This window comes from Amblyomma maculatum, chromosome 5 (assembly GCF_055883805.1).
Source record: "Amblyomma maculatum isolate TAMU_Amacu chromosome 5, ASM5588380v1, whole genome shotgun sequence".
Lineage (NCBI taxonomy): Eukaryota > Metazoa > Arthropoda > Arachnida > Ixodida > Ixodidae > Amblyomma > Amblyomma maculatum.
The window spans coordinates 136,906,600-136,924,255 of record NC_139348.1 but is presented as its reverse complement, the minus strand read 5'-3'; the positions used below and the strand labels follow the sequence as shown (position 1 = coordinate 136,924,255).

The 17,656-nt window shown below is 43.4% G+C and overlaps 1 protein-coding gene across 1 annotated transcript in view; it reads right to left on the bottom strand.

Moving 5' to 3' along the window:
* Window positions 1–17,432, bottom strand: part of LOC146189691 (RRP12-like protein) — a 31,751-nt gene extending 14,319 nt beyond the window's left edge. The window contains exons 1-19 of the mRNA XM_084604460.1: window positions 17,217–17,432; window positions 14,346–14,502; window positions 10,924–11,127; window positions 10,729–10,834; window positions 9,975–10,091; window positions 8,456–8,594; window positions 7,581–7,708; window positions 7,067–7,168; window positions 6,902–6,993; window positions 6,707–6,818; window positions 5,670–5,846; window positions 5,546–5,581; window positions 5,319–5,461; window positions 5,087–5,208; window positions 4,885–4,994; window positions 3,212–3,323; window positions 2,979–3,133; window positions 2,695–2,762; window positions 2,532–2,625 (exon numbers count right to left, since the gene is read on the bottom strand). Of these exons, the coding sequence (XP_084460586.1) occupies window positions 2,532–2,625; window positions 2,695–2,762; window positions 2,979–3,133; window positions 3,212–3,323; window positions 4,885–4,994; window positions 5,087–5,208; window positions 5,319–5,461; window positions 5,546–5,581; window positions 5,670–5,846; window positions 6,707–6,818; window positions 6,902–6,993; window positions 7,067–7,168; window positions 7,581–7,708; window positions 8,456–8,594; window positions 9,975–10,091; window positions 10,729–10,834; window positions 10,924–11,127; window positions 14,346–14,502; window positions 17,217–17,385 (2,343 nt within the window). The 5' untranslated portion in view covers window positions 17,386–17,432. The remainder of the gene's footprint in view (window positions 1–2,531; window positions 2,626–2,694; window positions 2,763–2,978; window positions 3,134–3,211; window positions 3,324–4,884; window positions 4,995–5,086; window positions 5,209–5,318; window positions 5,462–5,545; window positions 5,582–5,669; window positions 5,847–6,706; window positions 6,819–6,901; window positions 6,994–7,066; window positions 7,169–7,580; window positions 7,709–8,455; window positions 8,595–9,974; window positions 10,092–10,728; window positions 10,835–10,923; window positions 11,128–14,345; window positions 14,503–17,216) is intronic.
* Between the last annotated feature and the right edge of the window lie 224 nt (window positions 17,433–17,656).

Genomic DNA, 17,656 nt, shown 5'->3' with positions numbered 1-17,656 from the left:
TTTTTGTGTACTGAACACAAACATAACCATTAATTTTACGTAAAACAAGAGAACATGTGCACATGAAGGCATTGCAGTAGTTGCCTTTGATATAACAAACTCTCTATGCCAGCCATTTAACTACTAGTATTGCGTTACTTGAAACTTGGCCAAATCACGCGAAAGTTCCGCAACAATGAAATGCAGAATGCCATGAGAGCAAAGTCTATGGTGATAGCGAGTGGCACTAATACAGTGCGTGTCGCAAAAACAGAAGCCGCAAAGAAGGCACAGGACGAGAAGTGAGTACCTATTGCCGCATACGCACAACAGGAGCATGGACTGCAAAGATCACTGGCAATGAAAGGGGAGGAGTTCATTATTACTACAGCCACAAAAGAGGACCGAATCATATATTTTTCATTTTTATGGTAGACAGACCAGAGGAAAGAAACGGGTTCTTCTAATATCGTCGAGCGATCTGCAGCGGAGATGGCGGCGGCTGTTGCCATCCTCACCTTATCAATGCAATTACGAAATGTCTCTCCATGCTAAAGACTTGGAATAACAGTGTTTGACTGTGAGCAACTAGTATATCAGTTCAGGATGTTCATTTTTCCCTTTAGCTTTTGTCTCTTTTGAGAGTTCATGCAAAAACTAGGCGCAACAAGAGAATGCAAACTTTTCTCGTTTTCGCTGCATCCAGTTTTAACTAACGGTAAATTATCATCCCGCCTAACGTAGGACTAGACTCGGCAGATCTTAAAGTTGGAGTTCAAAAACGTTAATTTTACCCTCAATGCAGTCCTTCATATTTGTAAAAACTAATCGCACATGTTTTAGGATGCTTCCTGCAGCCTGAATATTTTAAAAGCTCCTGACAAAACAGTTCATTTGTCATGCAGCAAAATATAGGCTCAGTTCTATAAGGCTTGAAGTCGCAAGCAACTCTGGCTATAAAGGATGTTGTAGTGGTGGCCTTGAAGTCGCCATTTCGAAAGGAATTTGACATCTGGAATAACCAATGGCATTCACTTTAATATGTTCCATACAGTGAAGTTTCTTAACAATGCGGGAAAAATACCTTCATAATTCGAACTCAGTTATTAAAAAACATTTCTGTGGTCCCGTAATGCAAATTTGACCAGATAATTCGAAGCAGCGGCCTCCACCACCCCAATTAATTTGAACATCTGGGCTTCACTGCTATGCTATTATGAATCCCGTATTAAAGTAGCGTGCTCTTGGCACTTTTAAAGGCACGGCCGGACAGGAAGTGGCAATGCACACACTCGTCACCCTTCCCTCTCCCGCCCGGCTGCAGTCAACGCAGCATGGACCGGAGGTGCTAGCATTGAAGGACTTCCCTCTCACAGCAGTGCCAATGCATGTCCCGCGATGTGACATTAAAGATTATTATTGTTGCTCACTGACTATGATGTAGCTGTGCATAACGCCACACTGCACCATTTTCCTTCAGCTGTCATGGTTAGAAGGCTAGGCTACCATCATCTCTGATTATGTCTTCAGAAAATTGACCGCACAGAAACGAGATGTTGGAGTTGACCTACTGCGCGGTGGGCGAGGTCGTTTTGGACGAGCAGCTGGTCATATGGCCCCATGAGTCACAAAATGCCATTGACTTGTATGCAAATCGAGCAAAATTTCGATTAGCTCCGAGGCGTGTGTTGAGCAAGAATTGCAAACTACAAGAATGTTTGTAGTTTGTTTCGCTGTTAATCAGTTGGGCCGTATGGTAGCGCAAGAATCATTGCAAGGTGACATTTTTTGCTTTTATTCGTTACCGCATTGTTAACGCAGTTATTGCTTGAGGCATGACGCCATCCTGAGTGCCAGAAAAAAAAAAAAAGAAGAAGAAGGGGTTGGGTATACACAGCACTCATATTTGCAGTCTAACACAAATTTTGGAGAGCAATGACTATGTAGGAGTGGCGGATTAAGTTTGTGCAATAAAGGCAGTGATTCCTGCAAAAAATTTCTCACCTGGATGCCACCTTTCTTTTTCTTTTTACGTTCCTGGTTAATTCAAGCATCTTTTTTTTTTTTTTGTCCAAACAAGTTTGAGTTAATGTTTTATAGTTATGGCTGATCCCAAGCTCATGCGTTTGATTCCAGCTCCAATTGAGACAAAATTGAATATAACAACCTCTGGCTATTGTGCAATGTTACTGCATGATAAAGAACCCCAGGTGGTCAAAGGTTCATCTGGAGCCCTCCGCATACAGTGTTCCTCATAGCCGCTGTGTCAATTCGGAACATCAAATCCTACAATTTACACTACAAGCTTTGAAGTCAGCAACAGAACCTCTCCCCTATAACAGAATAAAAAAATATATATATATATACAAGAGCACATGAAAGTTCAAGATTGCTCAGCTGGGAGCCATATGCTGAGAGAGGCAGATAAGCACCAGAAATATCGGCCGCAACACACAGGCGTTTGACCACCACTGCCTTGCGTGGTTACAGCACGTTTTGACGCTAACGACAGTTGGACAGGAGTTGTGGAAACAGCAAGCTTGCAGTCTCACCTCCAAATTTGCCTTGCCTAACAGGTACAAACGTTGAACATTGTCGGGGCCCATCTTGCTGACTAAGGATCTTGCCAGGTCTAAAATCGCGTGCCTGCAAACGCAAGCGAATGCTCCATATTAGCCTCTGTGCCAAGTGTCAACTCCACAATTCCTTACTTACTTGGCATGAGTGGAAACCGTCCCACTCTGTAGCTTTTCAGATGCGCTGAAGAAGAGCGTGCAGCACAGCTGAAACAGAGAGACATTTATTTTAAATGTTTGCAGCGCGTAGGTTTCAGCCAGTTGTTGACTTATCGAAATGCCATGCAAACAGCGAGAGAGCACCAAGAGTCATCTGCTCTAAACTAGTCTGTATGCATATTATAATTTACCCTTAGTTTAATGTAGTATTCTCGGTCACCAACCGGCATTTAAATCACAAGGACCATGAACTACCAACTGTACCTGGTCGTCTGCGACGCGAACAAAAGCCTTGATGGTGTCATAAGCAGCGAGCCGGACTCCTTCTGCGCCCGGCGACGTAGCCTCACTTGTGTAGATGTTGAACAGGATTGGCATGAAGTTTTTGGAATACCTGCTCATCTCTGGCACGCTGGTCTCTGAAGAAGGAAGGAGGGTTCGGGTTACACAATGCTGAAAAATGTGACTACCCTATCTTCCTGCTGTCCACCACCAACCATTCTCAATGTCGGAGCTGATGAGATGGCGCAACGCAGACATGATGTCCAGCCTCAGGTACGGACGGTCGACCAGGTAGGTACCAAGCGTTTTGGCAATCCGGGGGAACGACTGCATCAAAAAAGGTATCATCTTTCACTGAGAACCATGACCAAATTTCAATGATCCAGGAAGAAATGCCTTGATAAGCGACAAAAGGCAAAAAAATAACTGCAGTCATTACGCGAGTTTCCTGTGTGCCCTAAACTGTTTGTAATCATTTATGACTGCTCTATTCCTGCTTTTACTAAGAGCACCCATACCGCAGCTACCGCCGAGATGGCATTCCTTACAAACAGGCAACAAGCCTTGAATGCAGACACCAATAAAAGCTTCAATGAGAGAGCCAGTGTTGGTTTTTGGAGCCCTAGATGTAGGGCTTCCACCCCACCAAGATGCTGTCGTGTGCAACTATTGTCTGTCCCTCTGACCTTGAAGGGAAGGAGATAAACATGGGCGTAATGGATCCAAAACACACTATAAATACTTCGGGCCGCTTAATTCAACTTTAGGGAGCAATAAATCGCCCCAAGTACTACCACTAAGGCCCCCAATCACTAATTTTGCTGATCTTTGGCACAAGTCTCGCCCTGAAAGCCTAGCCTTGAACTGAAAGTGAAATGACACACAATGTGCTGGCACACATACTTCGCATTTCTCCAACCTAGCTAAATAGGCTGCAGTTTTTTTTTTTTTCTGCAGTAAAACACACTTTAAACAAATAGAAGCAGTGCAGAGGAAGGCGGTCAGATGTATATTTAATAAACACAGGTTGACAGACTCACCAACAGAACTACACAAACACACAAGACTACTAACCCTTCAAAATAGAGCAAAACTAGTGCGCCTTAAAACCATGTACCAACTCATACACAATCAATTAAAAGTCAACACTTCAAGATACATATCAAAATCACAAATGCGACAAACACGTAATAATGACATACACACTCTAAACGAGTTTTTATTCTATACTGAAACTTTCAAATATTCATACTTTCCTCGTGCTATATGCGAATGGAACACCTTGAGCACATCCACTGTTAGTAATCCATCATTAAATTCCTTCAGCACACGTGTGGAAGATCAACTACTTATATCTCAGTAATTATTGAGTTCTTATGTCACTACGAAGTTATTCCTTCCGTTTGTGTTTGCGCTTGTGGTATTATATCATCCGCCAAAATTTTGTCACATGCCCCTCATTCTCGTTTAATTGCTATACATATATCTTCTTATGTATAATCTCGTGTCATATTTTTCATATACTTTGATTAATTACCATTGCTATTTTTTGTGCCTCTGTACTTCTGAATGCCCTCCCTGTTACGATCCCTGATAGGATTGACAGTATCGAAAAAATAAATAAATTTTATCACGCGAACAACAGTGATTACATAACTTGCGAATGCTGCTGTGTTGCACAGTCACCCTATTGTTCTTCCTATGACGAGATCTAACTAAACTGATTATGATGACCGCGTAAATGTCAGTACATTACAATAACTTACATTCCCAGCAATGCTACACTAATCCGTGCAAACAAAACATAAATTTAACGTTCGTAAGAGCAAAAAAAAAAAAAAAAAAGTTGAAACTGGAAGTATCAAAAATGAGCCGCAAATACACACACCTCTTTAAAATCCGTTGGCCTAGTGCAGAAACCAGGAAGAAGGGACCAGATCTGTTTCTCCAAAATTTCATACGCCTTGGTAATGGATGCGGGTTTGTCTGGAGCTCCGGCTGCAAGCAGATCAGTAATGCTTCAACTATAAATGCTAAAGCTCATCAGGCTTGACACAACAAACCAGTATCAGAGTAATTAAACAAAGCACCTAGCTCATGGAAGACAGACGCAAGTGGCAGGAAGTGGGTGACAAAGAAGGACAGTCTTGTTGCCTTTATGTTGTCCCGCAAGATTGGCAGCATCCAGCTACGCTTGAAGTCCGGACAACTCCTGAAGAAAAAAAAAAGAAAAAGAGAGCAGGGATGAGGGAGGGGCGATTATTGCATTGTCACACGAGAGGAGTGTCTGAAACTGCCACATAAAATTTGCAGGCAACTCACTCCTCTCCACCCATATCCAGAGGGACAGCTTTTAACACGGCCTCAGGTCCCATGGTCTTGACAGCAGCAGCTACAGCTCTGTCCACAATGGTATCGTTGGCATAGGTTTGCGAACCATGCAATTCTGCAATTTGGTTCAATGGCTGCAAAAAAAAAAAATCACGAAAGACTGTCAGCAACAAAGAACGGGCAAAGCGTGCAGCACAACAAAGCTAGTAAACTCGAACCTCCCGCATGTGGTCGACGCATCGCTTGCCCAGAACCTGCAAAGATCGAGCGGTTTTCAAATGAGCGGAAAAAATGGAAAGCGTCTTTGGAATGAAAGACGTACTCACACGTGGCTCAACGTACCTCAAAACATGTGGCCCACGCAAAGAGCACCTGATCCCAGGCGGTCAAGAATTGGTAGTGCAGTGCTCTCTGCATGTGCTCAACGACCTTCACACCAGCAGTATAGCAAAGAGTGCTCTTGGAAGTTGGGTCAGCCTCATTGTCCAGACAATTCTGAAAGCCCTTTTGAAGCAGTGCCTGAAAAGAAGAAAAAAAGAAAAAGCTCATACAGGATCTTGTTGCCGTTATTCAAAAGCCAGTTCTAGTATTTGTGTCCCTCATAGCCCGAGTTGCTTTTGGGATGTTAAACCCCATAAACAATAAACAAGTTCTAGTATTTGTAGTCTAATACAGCATGAACATTGCAATATGTGAACCTCCCGTTAGATCCAATGAAGCACAGGCATCGGAAATGTTGAGCATAGTTATGAAACTAAATAACGATTCCTTCAATGCTAAAGCTAAAACAAAAAATTAGGAAAAGATCACTGGAGAATAATTAAACTTCCGTCATTTTGATAACCGATAATGTCCAAGAACGACAAAACTGCAAGAAAAATAAGCAGGTACCACAGCAACTACTCCATGAACAATTAAACCTAAACTAAAAAAAAAAATTATGCTAATTAATCAGCTTCCGTACGAATTCATGTTTCAGTGGGGCTCCTGCACCACTGGCGGTTGGCACTTTTCTTTGATGCAGCAAATGACTGTTTCTGCACTTGACGTTGCCAATTCACATAGTTCCGCAACAGAAATATAAATTACTCGGGTCTTTAAGCACTGTGTCACACATGAAGTGTGGCGTATCACAGGGTTGGTAAAAACAGAAGTACGGATTCGAGACACTTTAAAGCGTCAAGATGCAATGCTATAAACGAACAATGGTCGTAATAGCACGCTTCGCACCTCTGTTAGGTACCTCCTACCTCCAATGACCTCTAATGATACTTCCACAATATTAACTATAAATTTATCATTTATCACCTAATTTCCAGCCATTCAATATACGCCACTCAAAAAGGAAGGAATAACAGGGGGTACAAACAACAACTTGCCATCAACACAGATGATATGCTGTGATTTATTTCGGGCTTTCCACTCTGCCAGCTGTCTACAAGCACTCCAACAAACTTGGGAAGATTGCTCAGGAACAATTCGTCCGACGTCCTGAATAGGAGTAACAAAACATCATTAACAGAGGAACTTGTGTGATTTGGCACATGCCACATTGAGAGAACGAATGCACCAACCTTTGGAGGTTGATCAGGGCTTCTTGCATCGTGCCAAGCCACACAACATAGAGCTTGTGATCTCGTTGCCCAGGCTTGTAGTCATAGAGAGCCTGTACATAGGCACGTTGAAAAACCGGGTAAGTATACTGAAAGCAAGAGTGAAAATCCCTGATGCTTACTTACATTAATCAGCTGCGCATTCAGCTCAGCACTGAGCGTTACATCTCGACGTGGCTGCGATGAAAAGAATGCCTGCAGTGTCAGCAAGCCACAGCGTACAACTGTCTGTAAGGAAAAAGCAATGAAAGAAACTAAACGATTTGCACCAAGGTTACTATACTGTACAAAGCCACCACCCCAAACTCCAAATGTGCAGCAAATATGAGCAATCGCCAACGTTACTGTCACCACCTGAAACTTCGAATATGCAGCAAAAACGGCAATCGCCGGAAAGAACTCGCACCCGGCATACGGCGTGTGAGCTCTTGGGGCAAGTTACGCTACCTCACAGCACAGCTACCTGATAGTGATACCGGCTGGCACACCGTGCGGGTACCCTCACAGTGGCGGGTATTTTGGGTGAATGGATTGTGTAAATGCAATAAAACACCCTTTTTTTTTCTTTTTTTTTTTATGCACCGCAATTTGCACTGTAAAGCCAGCTGAAATGTAGGTACTACGAGTATCACCAACTTACTGGATGGCCGGCTCCCATGACTTCAAGCATTGCCTCGCATGTAGACTTGACCTCTGACTGTGGGAACAGACTGAGCGTGGATTTAAAGAACCCAAACATGTGGAGAGTTGTCACTGGCAAGGCCGTTGCTGTGTGGAGGAAAAACAAAGCAACACAGAGACTTTTCAGTGAACGTGAAATGCCACAACTGAAAATGCAATGAAACAAATGCTGGCAACAGAATGAGACATGTGCCAGCCGATTGTGATTTGTGGAATGTTACACTGTTCTTCATCAGCGCCCTTCTGTTTTCAATTACTGTGCCTGCTACTGATCTCTCACAAGCTATTGAGACAAAACAAAGCATAAAAAGTTTACCTAGTGATAAATAATTTAAAATGGTGGAAGGCCAAAGTGCATCAAGTAGTGAATAAGAAACCATCATGATAAGATTAAAGGTGTGTACAATGATGTAAACCGAAGAGAAAGGTGGCAAAAACAGAGCTAAGCGAAAGGCCCGAAATAGCTGCATGAAACCCTTTTGCTTGTTACATAACTTCAGGCATGCTGACTTACAGTAAGCATCCTTTCCGCAAACATGCAGAAATATTCTGAGAGAAAATGAGCAAAAGCCCAAGTGTCACTGAATGGAGACAAGTGCAATTGTTAACCCAGCCCCAATCCGTGAGGACATATTCTTTCCTTTATATATCACTCTAAGCCCAGGTTGCATCCCCAAATGTGAAAGCATTTACAACTCCGGCCCACCTGTTCACGAAAGACTAACGACGCACATGCGTGCATGCAGGAAGCATTTTCATCATAGCATTTGCTTCTAAGCTTGACGAAACATAACAATGAAACGTCTTCACATCTAAACAGTTTAATGATCTCACCTGAGGATGACCTTATGACTGGAAGGCAAAAGGCGACTATGGCAGGCACGGCTGGGTGCGTGGGTGGAGCCCCGGTTGCAGCCATGGCATAGCTACCAGTCAGAACATGGCGCACTGCTTTTTGGGCCAGCTTGCGAAGCTAGGAAAAAAAAAATGTTCACAATTCATTTCAAGAACAGACAAGGCACATTTTACACCCTTCATCAGAAACCAAGAGGGTCTGCTTCTGAGCCACTACATGTAGCTTGTAATTCATTCCCAGTGTTCCCAATCTCCTGAAAGTAAGCAGATTTTTTTTACGTCCAGCTCTCTTGAATGCCACGAATGCTGAGCCCCACTACATGGATTAGAAGCAGACCCCCTGGGCTCAAAAAAAATTTTGAGAAATACTGCATGCAGATGTGGCAATACAATGAGAGCAAAGAAAAATTCACTCCCTACCCACTCATGCCCACACATACGAGGCAAATTTTATAAACAACAGTAGACCCCCCAACTGTATCGAACATGGATATATCAAATTACTGCTTATATAGAACTGTCAGAATATAACCCAGAAAATCCTATGAAAAAGTATAGCAGTGTCGTTCACGCTTATTTACTCCTGTTCAATGGAACACTCGATACATCAAATTGTGTACCACGCCTCAGCAAAAGGCCCTTTTCCTAATGGCTGCAATCACTTTACGCGTTCACGTGGATTGGGGCCCCTGCTTGCAGTGCTAGAGGTCTAAAAACAGTGTGGGAAATGTGAGGCGTGCTCAAGAGTTTCAAAGAGAGTGCTTGCTTTCAACACGGAACAGCTGAGACGCGAATAAGCCGGCATTCGGTGCACTGGTTGTCTTACATTGAATCCAGCCTTGCTTACCGAAGAACTGCGGTGGCTCTTGAGTAGCCTGCTTTGCTGCTGAAGGCGATTCAGATATCAACGGCGCCCTAAATTTAATTTAGATGCCATTGCATTTGCAGTGTGCCGGAACACAATTAGGCCTCTTATGATCATTAGTGGCTTCGTGCAAAGCCGAGGCTTCAATGCGAAGTGAGTTAGGCCTAATGCTAGGCTAGTGTGGGCCTAATGCTAGTGTGGGCCAGTCGCATTTGCGCTTCTTGGTTACGATTAAGCTACTCTGTTGCCATGTGTTTTACATCAAACTATGGATATACTGTTAATCTAGATAACTATTTCACTGTCCCCTCTAAGTACAATACATCTAGGATCGACTGTAGTTTGCAACAGCATAGTTGAGGAGTAGCTACATCATGAACCATATACCTCTCGGCACTTCAACATTACTAAACAAGCGCTGCAAAAGCTGGACCCCAGTCCATCATGCTGGAGAAAACACAAAGAACCTTTCATTTCACACAGGACACGACATCAATGACCTGTTCACACAGTTTCTTTTGAATCATAATGTGTGTACATTATTTGTTTGGCCACGCTAATGTCCCCTAAATATGAAGTGCAGGTGCAGTACAACAGGCGTTTTATAAAGGCAGATAAAACATAAGCTCTCACCTTCGGTCTGGTGTGGACAATGTAGGGGAACAGGCAGCTGAAGACCTGAAGAGTAGAGGACTCGCTCCAGGCAGCTAGTTCCAAGCTCTTCAGGCAGGACGCCATCAAGCATATAAGCTGCGTGCCATACAGAAAGGACATTCACAAATTGTGTCAAACAAATGCATAGATATAAACATTTCTGAAAGCTAAAACTAGAGAATACAGAGATAGAAACATTCAGGCATGACTGATGTGTGACGTGCTTGCCGCAAAACACATGAATGCATCAATCACGAAACATGCTATGACAGCTAGCATGCAAAAAAAAAAAAAACTCTCCCCTTCATATGCATGCGGTACTGAAGTACTGGTTAAAATACTAGGATTCTGCATAAAATGGAGACCAAATACGCAAGTCCACCATCAAGGATATAACTCTAAAGATTAACTCTCAGACCTACTATGCTAAGAGAGATGTACATGTACACTAACATTATGGCAGAGTCATAGAATGCGGATCATGAGACAACTTGCAATGCTGCCACTGTGTTGACCATCCCATCCCTGCTTTCATTGGGCAGCGGAATATAAAATACATTTGCGGCTCCCCACCACCTATTGCCCGTTCATGGTAAAAAAAAAAAATAAAATAAAATAAAGAGCAGATGAGTTTGGATGTGACATTCTTTGCATTTCATAAATTTAACTATAAATAAAAACAAAAGTAAACAATAACAAATTAAATAAACGAAATAAGCACCAAAGTACATACACTACGGAGAAGCATGATATCCAAGGGATGCTGATACATTTGCATGAAGTTGATGCACAGCGTTGTGATCCAAGAGAACTTCTTTCTGAGAATGGCAGCCGGCACCCTATTTTAAAGATGAAACGTTTCAGCCACACGCAAAATAAGCATTAACCTTGCTCTCAAAAATAAAATCTGGGAAGTCTGTTCTCGTACCGGTTGGCAAAGATTGCAAGCAGGGCAGCAGCTGATGTCCTGGAAATATCAGTGTCGACAGCCTCCAGAGTTGTCATCAGTACGGCAAAGTATTCAGTATCAGTCTGCTGACCACCACTGGCCTTGATGACTTCAGTGGTTGCGTTGTACATCGCCAGCATTTCTTTGTGCAGTGGAGACGTTGGATCCCACTTCTTCAAAAGTCTGAAATTTTTAAATATGCAGAGAAGCGTCAGATCAAGAAAGCAAGAACCTAATCACAAAGGGAATTCAAAAAGGTAGAAAACAAGAGATGCCATGAACGCTGTTTACTCCTAAGGCATACTGATACACATTAGTATGCCCCAGGCACATATTACTTTTAAGGCAGCTTCCAAGTTGTCAGGACATTTGTTTTTTTAAAAATGAGCCAAGGCATCGGTGCCACCTTAGAAGGTATCTGCATTCATGCACTGAAGCTGTCATAACAGCTTTCTTGACTTCTGTATCATATGCACATCACCTAACACCCTGGCGCCAGGTCGAGACTACTAAACTCCATTGACTATCACTTTTGGCTGGGATCAGATCCGGGTCGCCTGCATCAGTAATCGAGTGCTCTAACCACTGAGGCAATGTGGATGGGCAGTTTGATCAATTTCTTTTTTTTCTTATGTTAAAGTATTCAAGGGATGTCTGAAAAAACATTCCGAGGGCTCTGCAGTGGAGAAATGTGAAAGCCTGCGCATTGCTGCTGCACATGGTACATCGCGTGCCCCTTTTCAAACACAAGCAGCCTTCTGTTGAACGCATCGGAGTTCACCGACATTCTATACTTGGTTTGCAGGAAAGGAAAGGCACAGTGCCTGTCACTCGCAGAATCTCGCTGACACATCTCGCGTACAAATCTCGCCAACGCGAAATTCTGGCTCTAATTAACTAATCACCCTATTGACATAATTTCTTTCTTTTCTGCAGCATCCTCACATCATCCTCTATTGATTGCAACCATACGTTTGATCCTAACTCTTATGGGAACAACACAATGGCTGCAGACACATTCTGTATACAGGACCCCGCTGACATAGCCTTAAAGACCTAAATATAGACCAACCACACACTTTCAAAAAAAGGAGCCGCTCGCAGATGCCAAAGGCAGCTGGAGTGTCTGTGCCGGTATTTGCTACAATGAACGATTCACTTACCACGGCATTTGAGAATGCTCTTTCATGTACAGCTGTATCGGCTGTCTCATCAGAATGACTGTGTCCGTGAAAAAATGTAGTGTGCACGGCAGCATGTCTTACTCTACGAGAAGCTTGTGCAATTAAGAGAAACCCTGTTTCCTTCAGGCTTAAACGAAACAGTGAATGAATTTTTTCAGCGAAAGCACTATATCAAGGGGTAGATTGGAAAACCAGAAGGTATGTAGGAAGCCTCGAACTTGGACCTCAATCTCTGACCTTAAATTTACTTGCCTTTGTGTTTCCCGAAGAAAACCAAAATAAACTATGCCAAACTACATAATGCTCTTGCATGTCATACTAAGTTTAGCCATGTTAAACTTTTTTTTTGTTCTTTTTTTCTTCCATAATGGAAATCGGTATCTGCAGGGCATTGGTACAGAGCAGCTTAAGTTAGGTCTTTACACGAATCAACAATAGTACATTTCTATGTGGCACTAAAACACAGGAGCGAAGCGAAACAAGCTAGACAGTAGTGCAGCAGACTCCCATCACAGCCCTAAGAAAAGGATCATGGTTAGTTGTCAAACCCACAGTGAGGAGAGGTAGGCATCTCTTTACCCAATGGTGCCTTTGGCGATGCACAGGCAGTGACATCTAACACAACACGAGTAGCATGTTCCTATATTCCTTAGTAGAATGTGCAAGTTACTCAGCAACAATGTTTTCTAAGCGCACGTTCCACCTTTGTTAGCAATGCAGCTCTCTTAAGATTGCAGCGTAACTGTACAAATCCCTAAATTCCGCCATTAGTGTTCCCTACTATAGGAGGGTGGCCTCTTGAGACTTTAGGTATCTTAAGGCCATAACGAAGAATTACTCACATAGTCACAACATCGCTTCCTGCACCATCTGTCGATCATGGCCTCTGGAAATCTAGAAAATATCTGAGGCCGTCCTTACTCGCAAGCGACACTGATATCACGTGTGCTTCTGATATCTAATCCGATTGCAGTTTTGCAAGCTTGTTAAACACTACAACACATGGTGTTATGCTTGCAGTTTTAATGCAGCAGCACTTAGAGCAATGCACAAAATATTCCATTCATAATTCTCAATGCGATCTCAGCCAGCTAGGACGTTGCCTTATAGATATCCTTTCAGGGGCATATATGTTTCCAGGGGCCGAAATGCACTCAGATCACGTCACAAAAACTGCCACAAACCTATCAATCAGCCCCAACTCCTCTTGGTCGACAGTATACGGGCACTTGTTTTTCACCCCCATCATAACCACATTGTCACCGTGGCTGGGTCCATGGTGGCAGGCATGCAGCATTTGTGACGCGCTCATCTTAGCTGAACATGCAACACTGCACAAGTGGCAGCCAGCCCTCAATGTGTGACACCGAAACAGCGTGCAGAAAACTTGGGACACCATTAGAGTCCTTTCAAGGCAGATGACTCAAGAAGAAAGGCGCTGGCTACCAGCATATGCAAAAGATAAAGAGGATGACACTTCTCCGTCACTCTCCCTGCAGCTGCATTATCATCAACCTCCACAGAACTGCTCACATAAATGCAGGACTGCAGTGGGTGCAAAAATATTTCATAGAGAAAGCGCTGCTAGGCTCACAAGATGGATTTGGCCGATGCCATTTTGCACCCTCTGCCGAGCTAAGACAACGCTTAGTCTGATCAATGCGTAACATTCAAGGCCATGGGTGGATGGGTGGCCACGGTGACCACGATTGCCACCATCTGACCACCCCCCTCAACTTTGACCATGTGACCTGTCATTTGACTTTTGATCAAAACATCGACAGAACTGAACTCTAAGAGCAGCTTTCACACAAAATTCCATGATTACCAAGGCTAGATAGCTGCTAATTTTTTTCGTTATCAGTATCGCCATGAAAAATGACAGCTTTATGGAGTCATTAAAGGGCACATAGCATAGAAGAAACACAAAGGCAAAACAGCTTGTTAGGAATGCATTGATTTTTCTTGTACGTGTTTCCTGCAAGCTAACATAGGAGTGGAGAATGACAACAACAGAGCTGTTTTTATCAATACTGGACCAAAGCTCCCACAAATAGCTGACTGACCTCACTTCATCCGATACCCAGCACACGGGCTCAAGACACCCTCAAAGCAAACACTCAAGACTCAGCAGTAAAGTGAGCACAAAAAACAGTTTGTAAATTATGTCCATGTGAGAACTTGGGAGAGCAAAGAATGAATACAAAATAAACTTGCTTATTCATGGTCATAACAGACGCAAATGTCCAGTCTGTGCCAGCAGTGAGGTTTGTTTCGGTTCCAGCAACACTGAGTTGATCCACTGCATCTTCTTCCACTTCATTCATTTGGCCATTGTGTTCCTGTAACTTCTCCATTGTCAGCATTCCTTCACCTGGAAATAATTACTAACAATTAGTTCACTGCAAACAAGATATATAGCCACACCCTGATGTACACATGGTATGACCGATGAGATCTATGACATCACATAAGCAATTACCAAAATGATTCCCACTCAGTCAGTCATGGGACTATAGTGTTTGCTAACAAAGCGGACACCTAAACCACTATTACAAAAGCCTGAAAAGGAAAACAGCATACCTGCAAACCTGATAAACCAAAAATAGGGAAATTCTTTATTTGCCCCATGAGGAGGTGGACAACTCCTAAGGCCATGTCGAACGAGTCCTTCTGCCCAGACATCACAGCAGCGGACATTGCTAGCTTCAAAAGTCTGTCCGAGTAGCTCTGCTCAAATCTAGGATGACCTCCGTTCTAAGCAAAACGCAACAAATTGCGAAGGTCACAAGAAGAAATAGAACCCTAAAATACAAGATTTCATTTAAATTTTTCGAATCTAAGCACTTCCCCTCTTTTTGGCCATCACATTTGTGAGAAAAGGGGGTGCTTAAAATCGAGTGAAAACAGCTATGGTATAGTTGCAGAGTAGTTACATCAAACATTATTGTAAAATCATCACTGGGCACTAAATACTGGGAAAAAAGAGCCCAAGTTCTTTTATAGACACGTTTGCAAAGCCCAGTTCTGTGCAATGCAGTGGGAAAAAAATCTGAAGGCACCACTAAGCACGGCCAGTTAGTCCAGCTTTTTAGGATGGCATGGCCACAAGGCAAAAAATGCTTTGTTGCTTGTTTTGCTGGTGTGCCTGGCTCAGATGCGTAATTTCAGTGCAATATGACGTTTGCTTACTTGAACTAACTATTTAGTTTGGATTGGTTTCGTTTTTTGGGTTTAACATCCCAAAGCGATTCAGGCTATGACGCCATATTGCAGGGCTCTGGAACTTCAACCACCTGGGGTTCTCTAATGTGCACTGACATTGCACAGCACACGAGCACCTTGCCTTGCTTTTTGCCTTCATCGAAATGCGGCCACTGCGGCCAAGATTCGATCTCACATCCTTCACGAGCACCTTAGTCACTCACTGCACCACCACTGTGGGCCTTTTAGGTTCGAGGGACAACACTTTAGACTTCTGCCCACTTCCCCTTCCGTAATTCTACTTGAGGCTACATGAGTAGCCGCTTAATTGACGATACTAACAGGAGTCTTCCTAGCAGATGGCTGCTAGGAAGACTCATAGTAACACATAACACAGGATGCTTCATAGTAACACATAAACATAATGGCATATATTTATTGGGATTTCTGAAGTAAGGACTGAATTATATGCATTTAAAAAAGTATGACAGCACTAGATAAGCCTACATGGTGGTGAACATATGCGAGTTGTGCTTTGCTTCAGTTTTCATGTATGAAGCATATGTTGAAAGGTGCAATAATTAATTTTTACATGATATGTTAAGATGAGGAAAGATTCTAGAAGCTATTTCCTTTATTTTTTATCATAAGCTGAGGACGATGAATTGTAATGGCAAGAGCAAAGGGCAGCGCTGGGCAAAGAGTGCCATGACACAAGGCGTTTTTATTTCACACCAGGTGAGGTCAAAGGCCAATTTCACATATAGGACGACGCTGGTGAAGTCTGGTGCCATGGTATATTTGTGCACCAAGTACACTGTGACATCCCTTTAGAGCCAGGAACCTGTCATAGTAAGAAGCCTATGGCCCACGTATAGGCTCCCTAGTTTGAACCTTGCACACTTGATTAATCTCTACGATGATCAAACAGTGCACCCTAGTTAAGCTAAGAATTTTGAAATGTGGACATCTTGGCACCAAGCAAAAGCTTCCTACACATATCATTTGTACGAATGTGAAATGCAGTGAGGTAGCTTCTGCTTCTACGGCAGCTGCCATGTTAACTTAAACAGCGGCTTTAGGGCGCACGTCATTTTGGCTAAATTTGGCAAAATAACATTTGTCCCAAACGCAAGGCGTGACTTAGGCTCTGCATATTACACCACCCAAAGTTCAGCGTAGGGGCCCTTCTAAACTTCCCTACACACCGCACCTATGTAGTACCAATGCAGGCAGTGCCTAAAGAAGCACAGTCCTCGAAGGCGCCGAAAAATGGCGGCGCCCATCCATCGCCAAATCCGTCCAGTCTCTAGCGATCTGGATTTTAAGTCTGCCGATTACAAGCGTTGTGACAGATGATTTCATTTCATACAAACAGTGAGAAATAATGCCGCATCTCGTTACATAAAATCGTTGCGTACAATTGTGTGCAGTACTCAGTGCACTAAAACACGGCATTCGCTTTCATCCAAAATCAACTGCCACAGGCGCTTACATCAACCCAATGGACGTGCGAACATTTTGACACGGTTTGAAGGTGGCACGTCACCGCCAATTTTTGGCCGCCGCGTACGAGGAATGATCGTTTGGTTACGAAATGTCACGTCCTGAAGCGACAATGAACTCAGCCAATAACGATCGGAAAAGGCTGTCATTCATTCATGCAATTCATACGCATTCACGACAGTACTGTGAACGCAATGCGAATGTCAAGCTACCGTCGCACGACAAATTGACAGACCACATTTCAAGGTGGACAGCTGTATATCACAACGGCCCGTAGTCAGGTAAACAGTTAGCCAGGCTGCATGCAGCACAGAATGAATGACATCACTTCTACAAATGACACCCAATATAGAACGCCAACGAGGCCGCCATACAGACCTTTAGAAACCACGGATCCAAACCCGAACGCCTTGCTCTTCGCTTCATCACGAAACTTCCGTTGACTTGGGTTGGTACTACTACTTTGCCCTTTGCGGATTCGATTACCTTTCGTCTTTATAGTTAAAGGTTTTTTAAAAGGCTTCGTATTACCTTTTCTCCCCGACATCGCGGGTGCACGCGGTAACCACGCGTATGGTACTACAGTCGAAAATAGACAAAAAAGAAAAAGAAGCAAACAGATTGGTTTGGCTTGGCCAGGCTGGGCAACGAGTTAGTAGGCAACTAGCAAAGGGCCGGCGTTGCTGCGACCCGGTTGGAATAAGCTAGAAGCTTGATGCAACCGGGTGAAAATAAGCAAATCGTTATTGCAACCCATGGATTGGCTTGGCTTTGTTTATTACTTTCGGATTGGTGTTTTTGCAGGAAAGCCCAAGGCA